Raw genomic sequence first — 22,659 nt, 5'->3', positions numbered from 1 at the left:
TATCTTCATGAGTGCTGTGCGCCGAATTATGAGAGTTTGTGGACTGCAGCCAGGCTGCAGATGAATTGGAGCTAGTGAGAGAGCGGAACTGGCTCCCTGCCAGAGGTAGGGTGCTGCAGTGGACCTGAGAGGAGAGCAGAACAGCTCCGCTCATTATTATTCCTCTCACGTACTGCAGAGAGTGAAGGAGAGAAAGGGAGAGGTGCTGGACAGAATGGGTCAATAGTGGGCAGATGATTCAGAGCTGGAGATTAGAGAGACAGAAAGGAAAAGACTGGGAAAGTAGCCCACGCAGCATACTGTGAACGTAGAAATGCAGGTCACTGTTATAATACAGTGTGGACACAGGCAAATAAGGACTACAGTGTATGGTAAACACAGAATGCTAAGGCTGAGACAATTAGCCATTTTGAAGAATCAATAACCTGGAACAAATATATCAAAAAATATCAACTGTCTTTATTATTTTTGCTTTTTACATCAAACTCATAGCTCATAGCAGCATCGCATTCCAAAATGTCATTTTCACTAGAGGAGGGCATAGGCGTTACTAAACTCATTAGTCAGACAACTAACAATCCTGTCAAAATATTCGGATATGGAATGTTTCTTTAATGTTGTGACAACACTGTTGCTCACTAGCCATCCAAAAAGTGTTCTTTGAACTTTGACTCACTAGTGAAGACTCACTACTGGCACAAAAAACATAAGCTACTCTCCCAACAGTTTCCTTAACCAGATAGTCATAACCGAATGAGTAGAGTTTACAATCAATTTTATCAATCAATTTTACATTATCAATTTTATTTAAAAATAAATAAACTCTTTAAACATAGCTTATGAAATGGCCAACAAAACAACAAGTTATTGAAAATTATCAATAGAATAATGTGGTCTCAGTCTTAGTGAATGCAAGAGGTACCAAGCCTACACTGTGTATAGGTAGGTCTGGTAGTATAACCTGATTCTAGTAATCCAGCCCTAATCACACAGCATAGTTTTGAGAAGACGCTATTGTAAAAGGGGTTTCTACTCTATTGTAAATGGTTATGTGCCAGATAACTCTGGTCCTCTTCACCTTGGAATCAGACTAAAGCAAAGGAATGAAAGCAATCACTACAAACAGAGCCTCAGTACATCTCCTGGGGTCTGGACTCTGAAATCTGCTGGCTGAGTCTGTGGAAGTGAGAGGGAGCCAGACTAACAAGTCAGCTGCCAGGCCAGTGAAAGCTGTCCACAGTAACAGCGCTCCTGGCTGGCTCGCCAAGTCCGCCCTAGTTCCTACTACTCCCAGCTGATGGGCTGTCTGTCTTAACCAAGCCTGCTCCCAGTGCAGGAAACCTGGCTGCACAAATCCTCCTTCCCCTTCATTTTTCCTCCCACAACTTTGTTCCTGTTCCCCCCCCCCCCCTTTCTCAGCTTGCAGATGACAGAGAGCTTTACACAATAAGGGAGATTAAGGCTTTATTATAGCAGGAATAATGCAGCATCCTTATTGGAGAATCAAGTGCTCCTTTATAAATCAAAAGTTCTAACTGTGAAGACATGTTCAGACAGACCTGGGGTGACGGGATGAGTATACAGAGTCATATATGTAGGAGGACAAACTGTCACACAAACCTCATATGAGACATTATTGTGGGGGGAAGAAAGTAAATGACTCATGATTCGAAATGGGTCTCTGTTATAAAGTCCCTCTAATATTCCCTTTCTGAGAAAATCCGGTAAAAGAGCAAACAATAAGAATCCTGTGTGTCTATGGTCTTGGTTACTGAGTTAAGTACAGCATTGAACTTGTACTACTTTGTAAATGTCACAGAAATGATCTTACACAATGTACTAATAAATCAGTCTGAATGGAATGAGCAACACAGAGACACACTATACAGTTCAGACTGCTCTTCCACTTTGTCTTTATGCTTTTTTAGTTCTGTCTCATAGGCGAGGATAGTGAAATCAGTGTGGCTCAATCAAGAAATGCAAAGGATTCTGTGTGCTGTGGTTCACTGGTCAGAAAACACTTGAGAGAAAGAATAGCTAACCACCTGTCTGCAGCACAAACACATGGTTACTGGTGATTCACTCTACATTAAAAAAAGGCCACTATCGTCTTACAAATTCACTTCTCTTCAGGACTAAAATGAACACAGAACTTTCTGAGAGCCAGAAATGCTGTGTGCAACTTGCTGCCATTGTGGTCATGCTACATTGATGACAAATGGATGGTGGCTGGTTAGTGGCTAACCTTTGTGTTTTTACCAGTATGATCATCAGAAATCTAAATAATACAAACAATCAAAGCCATTCAACATGTTTTGCTGAGCAATGCCTATGGTGAGATCATAGTCTCACCTGAGGTCTTTCAGTTAGTGCTATGACTCACTCAGATGAACCAGAGCTGTAGTGCTGCGATGGCTGACATGCCTCATCTTTGTTCAGAATTCTGAGGACCCATTGTATAATAACAGTTAATGTTGGAAACAAATGCACTAGTGATGCACAGTGATTCATCTATAACTCATGTACTTTAGGACTGAGGCCCTGCTGGATCATGATTGATACAGACACAGAACAGCTGTCCCCCCTTTATTCTGTTCACTCTGAAAGGGTGAGTGACATGGAGAGCTGGAGATGGAGAGCTGAAGCCCTGCTCAGGGTTGCTTGGCAACCAGATGTACCTGACTCGAGAAGAAAAAGAACGTGCATGAGCAACCAGGCAAAGTGAGACTCTGTAGACCGACTGAGACTCTGCAGAACAACAAATTCCTTGCTGTCTGAGACTCTTCAGAACAGCTGACTCCACTCTAACTGCACAACCACCAATATTCTGCAGAACCACTGAGAATCTTCATGACAGGTGATTAGCTGCATTACTCTGCATCCCCCACACACTGTTTTCACAAAACCCCACAATGCACATATCACAATCACACTCACTCTAATGTGCACACACAAACACACACACATGCAGAAGCAGAAACACGTGGACACACACATGCATACACAACCACTGAATCCACCACCTTGTGTGTGAATGAATAGCCCAGTCTGGAACACCTGCTCCAGCTCACCCCGCCTGTGGCTCCCACTGCCTGGAGCACAGCTGAGCCAAATTGGCACACCAGCCAAGGGATATAAGAGGGACCTGAGACCAGTTGGGCATGTGGGCTACATGGGAGGCACAGCCACATGGTGCAGGCGCCTTGGAAATGAAGCAGGGATCCTCAGTGACTGAAAAACACCTCCAGTGCTACCTGTGTGACATGCCACAGACACACCAGAGAAGTGCAGCTACACCTCACGCTCAATGCCTTTTTATGGCCTTACGGTGGAGTCAACAGGAAGAGGAAGCCACTGTGGACCAGGGGCAGGCCTTCCTCTGGGCTATCATTAAAAAGGAGGAAAGACACCAAGAGACAGGGTCAAGGGCTTTTGAGAGAAGAAAGTTTAGGGGCATGGAGAGATTCTGTACAAGTCTGTCTTATCCATAGCATGGGAGCCTGATGAGGCTGTGAAAAGGTTGCATCTGCATACTGCTGCTGTCACTGACAGCCCTCAAGCCTTTTTAAGATAAAGTGGCTAAAGTGTGTGAGTGCATGCTGGTGTACTGTAGGTCTCTTCATGTGTTCTTCTTCTCTTTACTTTGTTTCACCCTGCAGACAAAACAAAACCTGTATTTTCTTCTTTAAAATCCTGCTTTAATGTCATAAGGCAAGGGGACAGTATCTTAAAGTAATACCACTGATGTCCTGACAAAGCCAGAACAAAATATTTGATCAGAACTGCTAAAAGGTATCAACTCACTCTTGAGACACACACACACACACACACACACACACACACACACACACACAAACACTGAGTGGGTTACCACATTGTCTGAGTCACTTCAATCTTTCTCACCTGAATGTTTTGGGGTAAGGGAGGAGAGGGCACAAGACTTGCATTTGAGACACTATCATTGTCCATGCCTGAGAGGACCTGCATTAAAACAGAGCATCCATTTCAATGTCACATCAAATAAGCCTATGGAGAAGTGCCCGGAGCAGTGCATTCACACAGATACAGTGGATATAAAAAGTGTACACACCCTTATGAAATTGCAGGTTTTTTAAATGTAAAGACAGAAATAACAACAATGTAAATGTTAGACTTTTTCCATTTCCAAAGTCTACATTTACATTTACATTTAGGTCATTTGACAGACGCTTTTATCCAAACTTACAAGTGAGGGACAGCAAGCAAGCTACAGTAGTGTAGGACACCTTGGAGTAAGCTTTAAGTGCAACCTAAACAACTAAACTCAGCTAAATAAGTCAAGAAAAGTAGAAAACAAAGGTAAACGAGGTGAAAACACAGGGATAGACAGGCAGAGGAGACAAACAAGTAGTGACAGGAGAAAGAAGCGTGAGGCAGAAAGTGCGCAGAGATGGAATTGTATTAGAGTTGTTAGAAGTGTTAGGAGAGGAGGTGCTCTCAGATAGAGAGGGATGCCCCTGCTCTGATAGCATAAGGTAGCTCGTTCCACCAGCAGGGAACTACATATGAGAATAGTCTGGACTGAGATTGCCTTATGTGTAGGGATGCCAATGCTAGACGATGTTCCTGGGAGGAATGTAATGGCTGAGAAGGAGAGTAAGCCTGTATGATTGAGCTCAGGTATGTTGGATCAGACCCAGAGGTCACTCTGTAGGCAAGTATGAGAGACCTGAATTTGACACGGGCAGCCACAGGTAGCCAATGGAGCTCAATGAGCAATGGGGTGACATGGGTCCTTTTGGGCTGATCGAAAACCAGACGCGCTGCCGCGTTCTGAACCATTTGTAGTGGTTTCACCGCCTAATGAGGATTCAAACCAAGACAGCACTTTGCCCAAGATGCCCCTTTCTGACAGTACCGATAGCAGAATATTGTGGTTAACCGTATCACAGGCAGCTGATAGGTCAAGTAGGATGATGACCGAGGACTGAGCCGCAGCTCTACCTGCTCTTAGAGCTTCTGTCACAGACAACAAAGCTGTTTCAGTGGAGTGTCCACTTTTTGGATGAGGCGGGTTGGAGCGGGCTTTTTTAGTGGATAGAGGACACAGGCTATCCAGGCATGAGCTCAGCGTAGAGCAGAGAGATTCTGTGGCATCACTGACCTCTAATGAGGAAAAAGTGCTGAGAGGAGGCAATGCGGACAAGACCACTTCAGAGAAGAGGGTGGGAGATAGGTTGCGGAGGTTGCAGCGGTAGGAGACCATTGGAGGACGTACAGCGGACTGTTCAAGGAGGCATACAGTAAACTGGATGAAATGGTTGAAATGGTCAGAGAGGTGCAGAGGTGTGATCATGAGACCATTTGTGGTACAGTTTCAAGTGAGAATCAGGTCAAGTTCTTTGCCAGCTTTGTGAGTTGGAGGGCTGCAAGCCTGTTCCAGATCGAAAGCGGATATCAGGGACAGGAAATCAGCAGAGTTAGGATGTTCATGTTGCCTAGGATGATTAGTGGAGAGTTATGTTGAGGAATGGAGGATAACAGTGTGTCTAGCTCAATCACAAAATCGCCTAATTGTCCTGGTGGACGGTAAATGACATCCACAGAGACTTGGACTGGATCTGTGACTTTCACGGCATGGAACTCAAAGGAGGCATATTTGGTGGGAGGCAACAGTTGTGTGAATTTCCATTTGTTGGAAACCAGAATGCCTGTCCCACCTCCTCGCCCAGATGGACGGAAGGTATGGGAGAATGAATAGTTAGTGAATAGCACAGCCGGGGTAGCAGTGTTTTCAGGTTTGATCCAAGTCTCAGTTAGCACAAGTAGCTCAAGAGACAGCTGATTGGCAGCTAGATGTGCAAAGTTAATAGAGACTTATTCACAAAGACTTGCTTCTGTAATAAATGCAAAAGGCGCTTCCACACAGTATTAGTTGGGTGGGGTGTGCAGATTTATGCAATCGGGGTGTTGTAGTTTTTTTTATTTAAAATGTTCCTAATAATTAACTATTTGTTTTTTCTCTGGATTTTTGTTTGTTGGAAGATCACATTACAGATGGAAAAAGTCTGACATTTACATGTCAGTTGTTATTTCTGTCTTTACATTTCAAAAACCTGCAATTTCATAAGGGTGTGTAGACTTTGTATAGATCCACTGTACTTGTAAGCCGTTCCAGTCTCCACAGGAGCAGGCAATATGGGTGGAGCACAACTGGAGCCACTGATTTCAAAATCTGTTCCTCTTATTCAGAACCAACACCAGTAACATGATCATTATGCTCTCGCAGCAACTGAAGTGGCTTGTTAGCAAGACTCCATTTTCAAAACGCTGTCCTCCTCACACACCCTAATATGCTGGCCACCACAGGCTAACGCCACCCCACTCTCCTGCTGTCTTTAGTAAGATGGCATACAGAGGGAGGCAGTTACTCTTACCTGAACCTGTAGCTGGAGTGGGGCCTTCTTCTGGGATTGACGTTCCACTGCTGCCGTGTTGGGCTTGCGGGCAGCAGGGGCCACTTTTGGTTGAGCGGGGGGGATGGAGGTGATCACGGTCACAGGCTGGTGACTGATGATGACACAGGATGGCCGGGGGGCACGTCCATCCACTCTGGGCTGGCCTAGATACAGTGGGGGGAGGGTTGAGGAGGGCTTATTAATAGAACCAAAGAGGAGAGACACCCACACTATGCACATTGCAGTCACTGTATAACATCTGAGAACTAAAACGATGTCATATTGATGTGGCACAAGACAATCTGATTTTTAGTGACCCCTAACAGACTTATGTAAGGAGCAGCAGAATGAGTCTGATATTTTTTCTGCTGAAAACGCAAACATCACATGTGACCAGAAAAAGCATGTGCTCACAGGAAATGCCACACCAACATGCACAGCACCCTGGGGCTGCTACTGAGAACGAAGGGTAGTCTTTTGCACCTGTAAGACCCATTGATGCAAATCCACAACATACTCAGGACTGTCTCCAGCACTCAAGTAGCACTGCTTTACTAAAGATGGCAGTGCAAGACTGATGGGCTCATGTTACTAGGATATTAAAGTCACTGGAGAATCCAGATTCATTGCACACATTTTGGGCACCAATGTATCTCTGTTTTAAAGTGTTCTGTTGAAATAAACACACAAAGACAAAGGCAGAAGTGACCCTTGAACAGAAAAGGCAGACACATGTACCACTTACATTTCCACACTAGAGGAGAAAGCCTCTGCCATTCCTCTCCAGCCTGAAAGATCAGCTTCCCCTCCAGTGTAAAAGATACTATTACACACTCTATTAGCTGCATGGTAAAGGGGAAATGGAGGGGGACTCTGTGGGGGACAAGCCTCTGGGAGCACACCTGGCTTCTATTTCAGTGCACTTGCGAAGGACATCCCAAAGACTCTCACCCATCGACTGACTCTAAACAGATCCTGCCAAGTCACTGCATAATCAGAATGTGTCCTGAGAGTGTCTAGAAAGGAGAGGTTCAGCCAGAGTGTAGTAAGATTAGATCACTGCATTTTGGACCAAGTTGGGTTTCATTGGTGAGTTCCCCATTTTAAAAAGACATGTGGCTGGCCCTGACGCTTTAATTGAGAGTATTACATTTACATAAATCTGCTCAGAGACTGGCAAGGAGCAATCTGCTTTTTCCATTCCACAGCTTGGAGCAGCGGAAACATTAGCTTAATGATTTCCATAATTTGGCTGAGGGGCATCCAAACGGTGGCTTTGGAGCAAGTTGTACTGAATCATTCGCAGCACACAAATGTTTGAAATGGAAAACATGTGGGCGGGATTGTATAACTGCTGAGAGAGAGGGAGGGCAAGGAGAGAGAGGGAGGGCAGGGAGAGAGAGAGAGAGCAGGAAAGAGGGAGAGAGAGAGGGAAGGAGGGAAAGGGGGTGGGGGAACTCATTTACATTCGTCATCTTGGCAGGCTGAAAAGTCTAGCGAGGAAACTGAGTGGACATCAACTGAAACAAAAGACCAAGAGAAACAACAGAAAAGTTCTCATTTGAAAAAAAGTCATCAGAGAGCAAGCAAAAGCAAACAAAGCAGCCCTTGCAGGTATCTGAAGTAGCACAGGCTGAATGAGGTAACTATATTCATGATTCCTTCAAACAGAAAAGGCAGCCCCTGACTGCTAAGTACATTCCTTACTGTTTCAAACACTGCCAGCAATAAATCACCCATTACAAAAGCAGGGAGTCAATTCCAGTTTCTCTAACTGTGGGACTAGGTACAGGTGTGTGTGCAGGCTACTCACAAACACACGCATGCATGCATGCACAATGTCCCTTCATCACAAGCCACACAGAATCTTATGTGCACGTGCGCGCACACACAAGTACACATGCACACATGCAGACATGCACGCACACACACACAGAACACATGATAGCCCCTCATCTCTCAGCTCACTATTTATGTTAATATACAGCTATTTTTTTCTTCCGTTACTTGCTTTGCAACAGACCTCAGAACTTGTCTATGTACAGCATCTTTTGGGAGCTAGAATCATTCACATCAGACGCATATAAGTTCCAACACTTTTAGGTTAACAATATAAGTTTCTGTAGTGCTAGAACCACAAACCTGTAGTGCTAGAACCACAAACCTGCATTTCATTGCTGAGTAATGAGCAAAACGCAGTGGAGTCATGCCTTTCTAATTACTGTTGAAGTGTTACATTGGCAAGGGTATTTGTGCAACCACATAAGTCAAGACAAGGAGTTTTGCAAATTTAGTAACGTGCCTGTGACAAATCAGGAAACACTGGTTTCTGACCTGTCCGTATCCTTTGGCCACCGATAATAACCCCAAAAGGGCCAAGGATATGGGACAATATAAAAGTATTGGTGACCTCCCCCACCTCAGTGCTGCACCAATACCTGTGGGGTGAAGAGCTGGGGAGATCAAACCCTTGGGGACAGATTATTGTGTTGTTATGTGTGTCTGTGCCTATGAAACCACATACACACACAACCAAATACAACCAAACACTCTGTAAGGTGGATCCACACATACTCCACACCAAGCAAATCGCTCAATAAAATTCTGAACCTGAAACCTGACTCCTATGTCCTGACTGACACACCACTGCGACAGCAACCTTAGCATGAACCTACTTCATGGGTGGAACTACTCCTCAGTTTCAGTGGTCCTTCGAGCTGGTTTGTGCTTTCAGTGGTCCTTCAAGCCAGATCGTCTTTCAGTGGTCCTTCAGGCTGGATCTCAGTTTCAATATCTATTACACAGACAGCTCTACCCACAAACCTGGCCAATCCTCAAGCCCATTCAGATCAAAGAATTTTATTCAAAAGAAATCACCTACTACCACTAAATATAACCTGAGATGGGCTGGTAATGACAGCAGGACTACTATGATTCTTTAATAATGTGTTGAATATAAGTTAAATACCAATCATTTTGTGACAGATGATAAATATGTAATGTAATACAATGTATGCATGTACAGCGTCTTCATTCTTTTATCAACGGCCAATGTATTGACTCCTCCCGTTGTTGTTGATGAACTGAGTTTACTCAATAGGGAGAGCTGCACTCTCTGCATTTTTTCTCCGTTTCATGATGGTTCAAGAATTTAATTGGACAGGACTGAAATAGAGATTCTGCCTCATTCCAAAGGAACCTTGTTTAATGAAGAGTCGACATGTTAATGCTGCAGTGGCCTGTGGCCATTACTCACAATAACACAGTGGAGGAAAACTGCTTCTAGATGCTGCTCAGAATCCCCATGCTACCATGTTCCTCTAGCAAGGATGCAGGACAAGACAAACCCCATGCTAGCGTATTCCTATAGTGAGGAAACAGGACAAAACCAAACGCCATGCTACCATTTTCCCATAGCAAGGGAAACCAACAAAATCAAACCCCATACTACCATTTTCCCATAGCAAGGGAAACCTACAAAATCAAACCCCATGCTACCATTTTCTCATAGCAAGGGAAACCTACAAAATCAAACCCCATCCTACCATGTTCCCATAGCAAGGGAAAACAACAAAACCAATCCCCATGCTACCATTTTCCCATAGCAAGGGAAACATACAAAATCAAACCCCATCCTACCATGGTCCCATAGCAAGGGAAAACTACAAAACCAAACTTCATGCTACCATTTTCCCACAGCAACGAAACAGGACAAAACCAAACCCAATGCTACCATGTTCCCATAGCAAGGGAAACCTACAAAACCAAACCCCATGCTACCATGTTCCCATACCAAGGGAAAACTACAAAACCAAACCCCATGCTGCCTTGTTCCCATAGCGAGGGAAAAGGACAAAGTAAAAGCCCCATTTCCATGAGTTTCACAGAGGGAGTTATTTTGAAGGACTAAATAACAGGGGCCTATTTCTTTCACTGGACTCAGGGCAACAATTTAAATCCAGGAGTGCCCTTCCCCAAATCTGGTCTATTTGTTGGTCTAACAAAGGGGGAGGAAGGTTATTTATTGCAATATTCACCAGCTTTTTGACCGGCCTTCCTTTCATGTGACCTACAGATGATAAGAGAATTTGTGTTAAATTTATAATGCCTCCAATGGGTGACATCATCCAGTTCCCTGGTGGCTTGGATAACCCCCTGCTCCTGCTGGGACCCCATAAATGCTGTCCTGGCAATTCCCGAATCACAAGAAAGAAAACCATCTTCTCCACTGGATCAACTAAAAGGACACTACAGAAAAAACTGCCTTAAACAAGGTTTCCCAAAAAAAAAAAACACAATAAAGGGAAGCTACAACAGTCCTGTTAACATGCCATGAAAAAACCAAGACTTAAAAAAAAGATTTTGTTTAAAATATCTTATCCCCTAAATGAAAGTTTGCCTGCAAAGATTTGTAATAGTCACACAGTGGTTACCAGCAAGTGATGGACACAGGTCAGGGGGTTGGTTTGTGAGTACTCCTGGATTTTTCCAGTCAAAGAGTGGAAGTTGCAATATTGCAACTATCTGTTGCAAGATAGAAAAGCACCCTGGAGAACTTGCAGAAAAGGTGTTACTAATGCTTTCTGTGTAGATATAAACACATCACTGTCAGACTGAATTTAAAATGTCAAACTGTGAAAACTGTGAAAGCCAAAATGAATCAAAACAATCAAACTGAATCTTAAAAGTCAATCTGAATCTAAGAAGTCAAACTAAATCTTAAAATTCAAACAAAATTGTAAAAGCCAATCTGAATGAGACACTTAAGGTATTAATCTTAACAGAATGTCAGAGTAAAATTAACTTAAGGAACATCCATGTTTTATGAACTCAGTGATAACCAGGGTCTCTAGGCAAAATGGTGTATTCTGATAATACTTCTGTCCTATGTGCGAACAGTAGTGGTTTGCCAATCATCTTTCCATCCATTTTGAAAGCTTAAGGCACTCAGAGTTAAGCTGAGCTGATATAAAATGCAGAGTGCTGGACCAAAGTACCAGCATTTCTGTTATGAGTAGGTACTGCAGGTACCATGGAAACGTACACTACACAACAGGAACAATTTGTAAAAGTCACAAGCAATGTATGTAGCCCTGTTCAACAGTAAATTAATGAGGAAATTCTGTGGGGTGCTAGCATAGCAGAGCTGAAATGAATAGCTTGTGTGAATACTGCATAAAGCCTGTGGGGTAGCGGGTAGCAGGTAGCCGAGCGGTTGCGGCTACTTCACTCCCCAAGACCTGGCTAACTAGCGTTGTTGCCGACAGGCTAGGGGCAATTTGCCTTTAGCTCAACTGGCAACGTCGCTGGTCGTAAGGGGTTGGCAGTGAGCAGTGAGAACCCCGGTTCGAAACCCCGCTTGCTTACTGACCCCCATTACATCTAATACACAACGCAGCGAAGAGCCCACCCGTTATACTACAGTGTCCCTCCTTGCGCCAGCAAGGACATGACCCCCAGCATTTAAAGCATGTTTTAATCATTTCTACATATTCCCTGTAACCTCCTGAGGGAATTCAGTCAGGGTGTCATATTTACAAGGAGGTGGATCTGTGCCTCTGCTGGTGCCTCCCACAGCAGATAGAGGGTGTTCCTGGGCACCAAGACTCTGTCACGATCCTCTAATTAGCCTCAATCCACACCCACCAGATCCCCCGATCAGTAACACAATGGAAGCCATCAGCCTGGAATTACATTAATAGTCTGTTACTTTGGGTAATTACCTGACCTACTTCAATGTGTTTCTTCAAATGCATTTTGAAATCTGAAAACATCAGTTCTTTATTTTGAAGGAAGATCTAGCCTAAACTTTTCTTATTCCTTATCTTTTGTGTACGTGTGTATGTGCATGTAGATGGACACAGCTGAAAAAGCCCACATGTTGAGAGCGCTGTTAAGTTTCCCACTCATGACCAATCCCCCATACTACCCTTCTACAGCTATCACTGATTATCTGTGACAGATATTGTTCTGAATGATAGTTAACGAATAAAAATCCCACCCTGGGAGCAGTTTCATGTGGAAGGTATTGGAGTGTGCTGGGAAAACCTTGCTTGAAGGGGTGTACTGCAGAAATCTACTCTATTGGTGCTTGCATCGTATTCTATGACCATGCAAAGAGGTAAAGCCACCACTCTGCCTTCTAGCTGCCCATTCCAAACCCACAGAATAAACAATGTGTTCTACGGTATGACCAATGAGATGAGGCAGCCTGTGTGTACAGTGATGGGCTGCTTCTCAGAGAGTGACAGTGTGTCTGTGTTACTGTATAATTACATAGCTTGACCTTCTGTACAACACCAAAGGGAAGGGATGAAGCCACAGAGCTGGTGGGGAGTATTGGTACAGTGCTCTCACTTTCATATGGCTCTACAGTGCAGTAAAAATGGCAGAAAGTTTCACTTGTGTGTGGTGTGGGTAGCGCCTATTATCTATTAGGTAGCGCCTATTATTTATTAACTCTGCCGCCTCCTGCCAGTTGTTCTGGGGGTAAACATCTTTCTGTGCAGAGCTGGAGAAAGACCTCAATGCCCTCTGTCAGTGCTCAAATGTACAGAACACATCTTCAACACACCGCTATGAAAACCCTGCCGACTAGACAGCATGTGGAACATCTCCCTTCAGCAACATTATTATGCAGATATGGGTGGATAAAAATATCTGTGGGCACCTCACGTTCTTCTTTGTCATAATGTGATTAAAGTGGCAGTGAGTGGTGGTATTCGATAAGAAATGGTGCTGCTGTGATTAAGGTTTCAGCTGGTGGAGCTGAGGTATATGTCTGACGCAGTCTTTCCATGTGCTGCAGCAGTCCATGCACAGCGGCCATACCCTGCCAGCGTGAGAGAGGAGGCCGGGGCATGACACCCCCTTCCATCACCCTTGGCTAAATGGTCCTTTAAAACCTTTTTACACTATTCTGCCCCCATTGAATTCATGTCTAAATGTTTGTCATTTTTTCCAGGTGTGGTCTGAGCGCTAAGGTAGAAACCCTGGTCTTACCAAGTGGGATTGCCATAGGGAAGAGAACACCCTCCAGTGGAGATGGAGGTGTCTCAGGGTTGTACTGTCCCCCTCTGGTAGGACTGAAGATGTATTGAGGTTCAGTGGCAACCCTTTGAGCCTGCTCTGGTAAGAGGCAGGTCTGTGTTTTGGCCGATTTCACCTTGACCCCTGAGAGAGAGAAGAGAACACTTCAGGAGCAGCATGCTGTATTACACACTGGGTACTGCCAGGCCTGACAGCACATCTGGTGACTAAGGTGCTGTAAAAAGAGACAATGTATGCAGAAATGCTGACCAATCAACAGCAACCAGTGATCCACCTGACTGATCAACATGCAACAGGCATTTCACAATACATAAAATACAATCCGGCTTGCCTCTATCCTGACTATACTAAAAAACATTGATTGTTGATAACTGTTTAACTGGACATTGCTAATGACATGTGAAATCCCTGGTTCAGCACTGCAGCATGTGATAGAGTGAAATCACTGATATTTAAAAGAAATTGCCATAATATAACAGCAAACCACAAACATAAGTTGTGCAAAACAGGTTTTGGAAGTTGTGATCTAATTTCAGAGTGTAACAGAAGGTAACCATGTGAGTCAATGGGGACGCCCAGCTGCCACTGTAACAGCAGTAATGTCAGCTGGACGTTGCTGGAACATCATGGGAATGTTGTTTGAGCGATGTGCATTCCAAGTGGCCCTGTGAAGTGAGGCGAATGCATGCTCAGGGGCAGGGGAAGGCCGCAATTGTGGGGGTGCTCTCAGAGGGACCGAATATGATAAGAAATCATGGGGTTCTAATGAGCAGGCCGGGGTAGTGTACCACACCGCAGCATGTTGAACAGCCCGCCCCTCACCATCAAGGCCTTCTAATTAATCCTGGCTTTCTTCATAGATAATCTTATATCAGAGCCCACACAGAGGCATGAACATAAATAAGGGCACATCTCACACATGGGGGCGATGCTTCCTGCAGCCAGAGTCTCCTATCAGCTGTGGAACTTGGCTCCAGGGTAGGACAGGAATATAAGCTTTCATCTGGGGTCCAATGTCAGATGTACCAAGAACTCTAGTCAATTAATCTTGTAACAGCACAAGGTATGTCCATGATAATGCTATCTTGCCCAGAAAAAGCACTGAGGTGAACTGTGGGTATTTTGTTTAATGGCTGTAGCTGCTCTCTCACCTTTCACACTTTCCACCACCCTGGGTCGCTGGGCTTTGGACTTCGTGGCAAGGGAGCTGAAGCGCAGATAGGGGCCTTTCTTCAGTGTTCTCCGATGGCCGTCGTAGAGCTCCTTCCCATACACCTTCATCAAGTACTCCTCATCCTCCTTATCAGTCTTTTGCACTCCAAACACTCTCTGCAATACACACCCAACACTCAGGCATACCATCCTAAAGTGAGACTCTTTCAGTTTAAAAGGCATTCCTCCTCCTTCGCTACATTTTTTTATATCATAGATATATCTTATATCTTATATCATAGATGCAAAAAAATGAAGCTTGGAGTGGAAATGAGATAACATCGACATCTTGATAAGATGAAATATGAGAGCCAAAATGATCAGACACTTTATCAAGGGAAATGTCAGTTCTGATTCTGTGTTTTTAATTAAATTTCTGACACTGAAAAGAACGATAAAAATATCTGAATGATTCTTTTCAAATTTTGATCGCAGTTCGGTGACTTGGAGATTCAATTCTGAAATCATTTAAGATTTTTCTCCAAACCTCTGCATGATGGTTGATAAGAACTCAAAACACATCCGAAATATTACTAAACAAGTGGGCTTCCAATCATGTAATGTCAACATCAAGTACATCAGCAGAGCTCCCTCTCTCTTTATGAAGGTGACCATGGTTCAACCCTGACTTAACCAGATGTAATAAAAAACAAGCATATGGACAGCCTGAAAGTGGAGAGCCAGAGACATTGATGTTCAGAAACAGCAAAGGAAGCCTTTGCTGACTCTAGTTTTTTTGGTTAAAGGATTAAAGTGAGAGCTGGATGACGTGTCCCTCAGACTGTTCACAGGTAGGTCTGCTGCTCTGCCTGTTGCTTGCATGCTCTCACTCTGCCTGGTCCCAGTCGTGAAAAACAGTGTCGCAGCATTGTGGGCACAGGTGCTTTCAAAGCCACAGCAACAGATTGTGTACAGTACATAACATGCCAGGGCTCGGCGGCAGGCGCTGTGCTGGTTGCTAGGATGCGTGGTCCTCTAGGATCCAGGGTGACTTGCTGGACAATTGAACACGTGTGACAGAGAGAGATAAGGGGACCGGTGTTTTTCCTGGACCGGGCAGCTCTCCTTGTTTACAGTAAATCAACATGGGACCCAGCATATGGCCTCTTCAAAGGGTTCATCTGGCATGGGGGAGGGGGAGAGGCCCTAAGATACTGCGTTCACTCTCAGATGGACAGATAGGCTAGAGGTGCTACAAAAGCAGCTGAAGATGCTAGTGCCTCCAATAAGAATCAATCAAGCAGAAACCCTGTCAAGCACCACAGGAGTTATACAAAGATAACTCAACATTCAAAGGGCTAAAATAGAAAACAAACCAAAAACAGGGAATCACCATTTAGACATCTTGAGTATTTTTGAATATGCATACTTGGTGCCAGAAACAGGTATGAAAGCAGTGGCGGTAAGGTGTTTTCCATCAGTAATGGAAGTCAAACGTATGATACATAATAAACTCCCACAGCAACAAAAAAAGAAACTTAGAAATCCTTATAATAGTTTGTGTGTAACTAGAACAGATGACACTGTGGTTCTCATTACCAGGTCATATCCCATAACTAGCTCCTGGTACCTCAACACCTGTTACAGAGTAAAATATGACTGTGTTAAGCACAATGGGTATGCTTGCGTTATCTAGGTTTCTGTAGCTTTGAGGGTTTGTGGTTAGGCACTTGCTATAATATGAGATTCGGAAAGGCGTTGTGTGATCTTTATGTTCACTAGAAGCAATATGTAGATGCTTCAACAACGTGTTTATTGGTTGTATGCATACCTTGATATTTTTAGCTTGATACTTCATTATGGAGTTACTTGCAATATTGTACCTATGTTCTTGTACTTATGCAACTCTTGTACTTATGCAACATTATATGCGCCATATGTATCTTGCCATAGGCAAGAAAATCACTTAACAAGAGCATCCTCCAAATGAATTAACAAAAATAGTAATTTACACACAGACACAAACACACACACTTACAGCTGGTATTAAAATGCATCCCAATATGTAAAAACCTGACCTTGTGGCTAGAATGGCGGGCATAGCTCATCTGACACTGTAGGTGAACGTATTTAAAATAACGGCAAACAATGACAAAAACAGTTATTACTGTAATTAGTATCAGTTGCATAGATCCATTGATCTATCTACCGATTCTTACCCATCTTAAGAATGTGCTTGTGACTGTCAAAGCTTTCAGCCTCAATCTCACAATCTAGCACTCCATTAACCAATTTCAGGCCATATTTGATATATCTTTAATTATCAGTAGAACTGGATTAGCAAGCAAAATAATTGGCTGAGTTTGCTGGCCAGCTAGCCCAATACCAAGGCAGAATTAGTTCAATTGCTACCGAGTGCATTAGCTGGCTCAGGTTTAAAACTGGCTTTAAGTTAGCTAGCTAGTACACAGCTAGTGAGATAACTACCCAAAAGATAACTGGTTAGCTGTCTAGCAAGGTAATGATGTAGGTAGACTGCAAGTTGGTTAACGACTTAGCTAGTTACCTAGCTAACAACCTAACTGATTCAAATTGAAACCTACTTGTGGACAAATTGAAAATCTCACTCCAGGCATCTGACCACATTTGGCAACCCTGCATTTTAATGCACAGGTTAAACATTATGTATGTGGTGCTAGTAAACATCCCAAAGGAGCAGGGGCAGTGTAGAAAAGGGCCACATGTTTCTGTTTCTGTCTTTGTCTTTGTTTGCGCACCACCCCACCTCTCACAGGCACTTGTTTACAACTCAGTTGAAACCTGCCCAAACTGGTCCTGCTGCTCCCCTTATCAGCAGGACCCCCGCAGGTAACTCGAGGCACAGGCGCACCCCCAAGGACAGCCCCCAGGTCACCATTTGCCCTCGGACCTGCCCGTATCCTTTGGCCACCAATCAGGGCCTCAATAGGGCCAAGGATACGGGACAATATAAAGGTGGTGGTGACCTCCCCCACCTCAGTACTGCAACAATACCTGGGAGGTGAAGAACTGGGGAGACCAAGCCTTTGGGGACCAAGCATTGTGCTGTTGTTGTGTGCATCTGTGCCAAAGTAAGTAGTATGCCTAAGTTCAACTGGTTGTAATACAACTGCCTGTAGAGAGAGAAGGGTGTGTGTGCATGTTAATTAAGATAGTGTGTCCTTGATGTATAAATGTTTCCATACCCATTAATGCAGTCAAAGCCTGTATGTCCCATACATGTTATCCCGGTGCAATGTACTTTGCAACACTGTTGCCTTGAATGCCTGTTTGTATATTGCACATTCAATGTAACCATCAGTCCTGATTTATTCTCCCTGCTTAGTCCTTGCAGGAAACCACACACATACAACACAAACCCTCACATCCACCCATTCCAAATCCCCAACAAACAACTGAACCCGGAACCTGACTCCTGTGTCCTGACCGACACCCCACTGTGACAGCAAATTAGCCTGAACCTAGTTACGAGTGAAACTGCCCCCTCAGTTTCAGGCAGGCTTGTTGGTTGATACAACCTGCTGAAAACTGTTTCCAGAGTGTGAAGCATTTACACTTGCCCTCGACATGTCACAACGCATCCTCGGCTACCGCAAGAGGTAATTCGGCAAACTTGATCACAATTGGATTCAAATGCTTCTTTTGAGTGTTTACAGCTCATCAACATCCAATGCTGCCCAACATCCAGACACGCATTTTAATACCTGGTGTAAACGGGGCTTTATTTTGTCAAAGAAAAAGGGATTCGCTGTATAAATTTGATACGTCATACATAATCATCAGTAATGCTTAAGGGGGAAACAGCAGCTAAACAGAGCATTTGGGAGACTGGAGTATCGGGGTGCTGAATGTTACTATCAGCACTAGCAGTCTTCTGTGCCAGTAGTTGAAGCTCACCGTCTGACAGGGACCCCTCCTTTTCAGAAAGGGGGAGGGCTCTTTGTGCAGCTCCCCCACGTTCTCTGTGTGTCCTTGGGCCACTCTCTGAAAGGGCATTCTTTCCACTACTCTGGGCCTGCTTTGAGTCATGCCTTTCGCCTCTTTGTGCCGTCCCTCGGCCTTGATCTCCCCATCCTTCTGCAGTGCAATAATGGTGCCTTCTTTGTCCCTCTTCTTTTGTGCGAGGAAATCTTCCCTTGCCATTTCAGCCTGCCAAAGAAAAGACGTTCTCAGAAAGGCTTCAAATGCAACACAGTAAAGGGCATTTGTTCAACAGAACTGATTACTGTCGTTCAATGAGAAATGAGCCTTGGGAGGGACAGATCAAAATTCTTATCCTTATACACAATACAGTACACATCCTAAATATTATCCTAAATATCATCTCAGATACACTCTCTCCCTTTCTGTATATCAGTAGTACCATTTCCTGGGGCTGTCCTCATGGGGTCTGCTCTCTGCTAATGTATGTGATGGTGTTTCACTCCTCAGTTGATGCTAAGACCTCAAGCTCTTTGGCTTTCTCATGGTCCTGAGAATCTCTGATCGATCGCCCTGCGCGTTCTAAACTGCTATGGTGAACTTGCCACTGCATTTGGTCATTCTATCAGGTGTCATTCTCCCACCATTTCCTCCATACCTCCCTTCATGTTCATTTATTCCTCTCACTCCTATTCCTTCTATCCCTCAGGCTAACTTCATGTTTCATAATGGCTAAAAGTGCTTATGAGCTTCTGCTCGTGCCAAGCAGCAGTTTTCAAAGTGAGCTGAGCAAACAGCAGCGCTGTCCTCTCTGATGCAGAGCCTTCAAAGGCTGGGTTTGCTCCCGTGGGGGACGCTGAAGCCAGTGCTCCCTCCTGCAGAGAATGTGGGTAGAAGCACCTGGTGCTGCAGCATGTCTTTCAGGAGCCACGTGATGGCGCAGGGGCTCTGAATGCCAGTGGTGTTTCTAAAAATGCTGCACCAGAGCAGGACCTGCGCAGACTGAGACTGGGAGGACCAAGTTCACACAGGGGCCCTGGCTGAGAATTTAAACACCCTCAGGTGGGCTTTAATCCCTGGATTCATATGGCCTTGGCTGGAAAAATGTTTAATCTGGTTATATATTTTCTTTTTTTCAGGGGTGTAATTTCAATGCATGTGTATAAACACTACTGAACTCCTAAGGGTTCAGAGGCTGAGGTAAAAATGTTAATGAATGTATAATATTTGTGTATAATAAATGTGTAATATATAATGAACAAAAACATTTATTTTCACTCTGGACACAGACATTAGAGTGGGCAATTATTATTCTAATTTATTTGACTAGGCTAAGCTAGGTTCGCTTATGCAGGGTGATTTGCATGGCCAACATTTTAGATATTACTCATTCATACTGCTGGAAATTCGCTGAAGCACCTTGTTAAGAAGTACAGCATCAATGCCTCTGTTCTGCAACCTTCTGGTTATGAGCCCAGCTCCTAAAGCACGCAAAAGGCACTCTTGTGACTAACTCACCTGAATTTCCTTGGTGAGTGTGCTGATCCAGGCATCCACAGTCTTCTTAATCCTCAACTGCTCCATGACATCCCTGAGAAGCAGAAAAGGTACACAGGCTTCCCTTAGGCCCTAAGCATAGGCAGACATTCCAGGAGCTGGAGCTGGACTATTGCTGGTTACATTACATTACATTACTTCATTTAGCAGATGCTCTTACCCAGAGCGACTTCCAAATAAGTGCATCACTATGCTAAGAGTAGTTATCGCAAAGTATTACAAGATACTGGTAAGATGTGCTTGGACAGCAGAACAGAAAACTGACCAAACACACTTCAGTCTACTTTTACTTTGGTTTGCTTAGACCTTTTTTCCCAAACCATCACTGAATACTGCAAATTTGATAACAGTATAATTAATAATTTAGCTAAGACAAACATAGCCATGGCCAAAAGACCTGCTCAGCCAACAGGCAAGTTTCAATTCAGTGGCATGAACATTTAATTAAAAAATCATGTAACACTGAAACAGTACAACCATAGTTTAACTGCAAAAGATTTGGAATAAAAAAGTGTAGCATACCAATTGAAATACAACCTAAGCATGTGTGTGATCCAGGCACAGCTATGCGGACGCACTGACATGCTGGAGGAGAGCCACGGTTTGCAGAGCAACGAGGACTGGCAGGGCCTGTGCCAGGGGTCGGAGCCCAGAGGAAAGTTCCTGTTTCTGGGCAGAAGATGCCATTGCGGCACCCTGCTGACGACATTTACCGTTTACAGGCGGTTTCTCAGCAGGCCCACCCTCTGCTCCCCTTTAGACAGCAGGTCTGAATGATGGTCTTTGTTACATCTGACTGGGCAGGTGGAACATCAGAGATGCTGTTTTCAGGGAGTTCAGCTTGAAGATGGTGCTAACCTATAGATGCAATGTCTAATTCTATGTTTGACCGGTGTCTGCAATGGTGGTGGCAATCCTGGTGTACTCGCTAAAAATGAATTCAAAACCAGCTTTGTTTGTTTAACCCAACCCACTATTGAGACGAGGTACTCAGTGGCTAAGAATGTAATTCTATAGTGAATAAAATGTGTATGTATAACATTAAATGTACTTATCCAAGGCTGTGCTCACATTTTGTTTCCAACTTTCTACAATCATTTGGGGGAAGCATCTCATCAAATGATTGTAAAACAGGAGAGCTGAATCTGGGATTTAAAACCAAATGCATCTCATGACAGCCCTGGATTCCTGATTCCTGTACCATACTGATACTCACAATCCTGCAGCTGTGCAGAAACTGGGCAGGGGCATCCAAACACAAACCCAAACCTTTCTATTTTTATCTAACCAGTGACAAACATCAACCAGTAATTCTGCTGCAGTCCTCCAAACTTCGATCCAATCCACCTGCTACCGGGTGGAGACAGGCTTAATAGCACAGACTGAACTGGCAGGATCCAACAGCTGTGGTAGAGTTAAGCAGGGAGGTAATTAGACAGAACTGCAGAACCTCTCTCTCTCTCTCTCTCTCTCTCTCTCTCTCTCTCACACACACACACACAGACTATAAAGAATTTAACTAATTAGGGGCATGTGTCCCTAATTAGATTCAGAATAAATTGTGTTGGCATTGGGTTCAGAGTCACAGTATCCCAGTCTCACACCAACAATGGCATTTCTGATATTGAATCAGATTCTGATATTCTGCCACATTATGTGTATACATCTGTGAGGGTTACACTGTGTACTTGGTTGACAAAATTGTACAAATACTTCTTTATAATGCCCCCTGAGACCTTGAGACTGTTGAATATTCAAATGCAATGTATCCCAAAGTAAAATAAGAAATTCACCATCTGATTCATGAGCACAAGAAGTGCTGTCTGTGGCCATCTGCCTTCAATTAAAGGAGAGGGGGGATCTAAACAGACAGACAAACTAAAACAAGAAAGTTTGTCTGAAAATATCGAGAGAAATGTGAAATGGGACAAACCCAAACCAGAAGAAACAAAGGAAGTGGCAGTTCTCCATCTATTGGACAGAGGAGGACCACATCCAAACTGCAGCGTACAGCCATGAGGCGAAGAGGGGCCAACACTCTTCCTCACCCACCAGTTACATCCATGTAATTTTTACCTGAGAAGACTGGTGAATTAGTCAATGCCACCACATCACAGTTTAGACAATGACTGTAAAAACATTTCAGTAAAAAACAGCAACATTTATAATCAGCTAATCTGTTTCTGCAAACCTATCCTACACTAATGAGTATCATTATGACAATATGACCGCTCTCACTGCTAACTCAGTGAAGCTTTAGAATTCAAGAGCCTCCACACCCATCACTCACATTAGATCGACCACAATCTCTCCTCCCATAATTCATCAGCACAACACCTCACCCACATTAAAGGGTGGGCTGAGAAGTTAATGGCCCATAGTATCTGCCTGCATGTGTAGATTAAGTCAGTTTCACTGGTTAATGTGCACTTTTGCAAATGGAGATTAGCCTTACAACATGACCTGGACACATTTTATTCCCACATGTGCTTGACAATGCAAA

At 44.0% G+C, this 22,659-nt stretch overlaps 1 protein-coding gene across 1 annotated transcript in view; it reads right to left on the bottom strand.

Annotated features, from left to right (window-relative positions):
• kiaa0586 (KIAA0586 ortholog) overlaps positions 1 to 22,659 on the bottom strand; it is a 192,103-nt gene that overhangs the window by 58,060 nt on the left and 111,384 nt on the right. Inside the window, exons 13-18 of the mRNA XM_036542008.1 lie at positions 20,118 to 20,190; positions 18,576 to 18,827; positions 14,639 to 14,816; positions 13,440 to 13,610; positions 6,417 to 6,601; positions 3,904 to 3,981 (exon numbers count right to left, since the gene is read on the bottom strand). Of these exons, the coding sequence (XP_036397901.1) occupies positions 3,904 to 3,981; positions 6,417 to 6,601; positions 13,440 to 13,610; positions 14,639 to 14,816; positions 18,576 to 18,827; positions 20,118 to 20,190 (937 nt within the window). The remainder of the gene's footprint in view (positions 1 to 3,903; positions 3,982 to 6,416; positions 6,602 to 13,439; positions 13,611 to 14,638; positions 14,817 to 18,575; positions 18,828 to 20,117; positions 20,191 to 22,659) is intronic.

The sequence above is a fragment of the Megalops cyprinoides genome, chromosome 12 (assembly GCF_013368585.1).
Source record: "Megalops cyprinoides isolate fMegCyp1 chromosome 12, fMegCyp1.pri, whole genome shotgun sequence".
In the NCBI taxonomy this organism is placed as follows: domain Eukaryota; kingdom Metazoa; phylum Chordata; class Actinopteri; order Elopiformes; family Megalopidae; genus Megalops; species Megalops cyprinoides.
The sequence above is the reverse complement of the archived record's forward strand: the minus strand, read 5'-3'. Positions and strand labels throughout refer to the sequence as shown.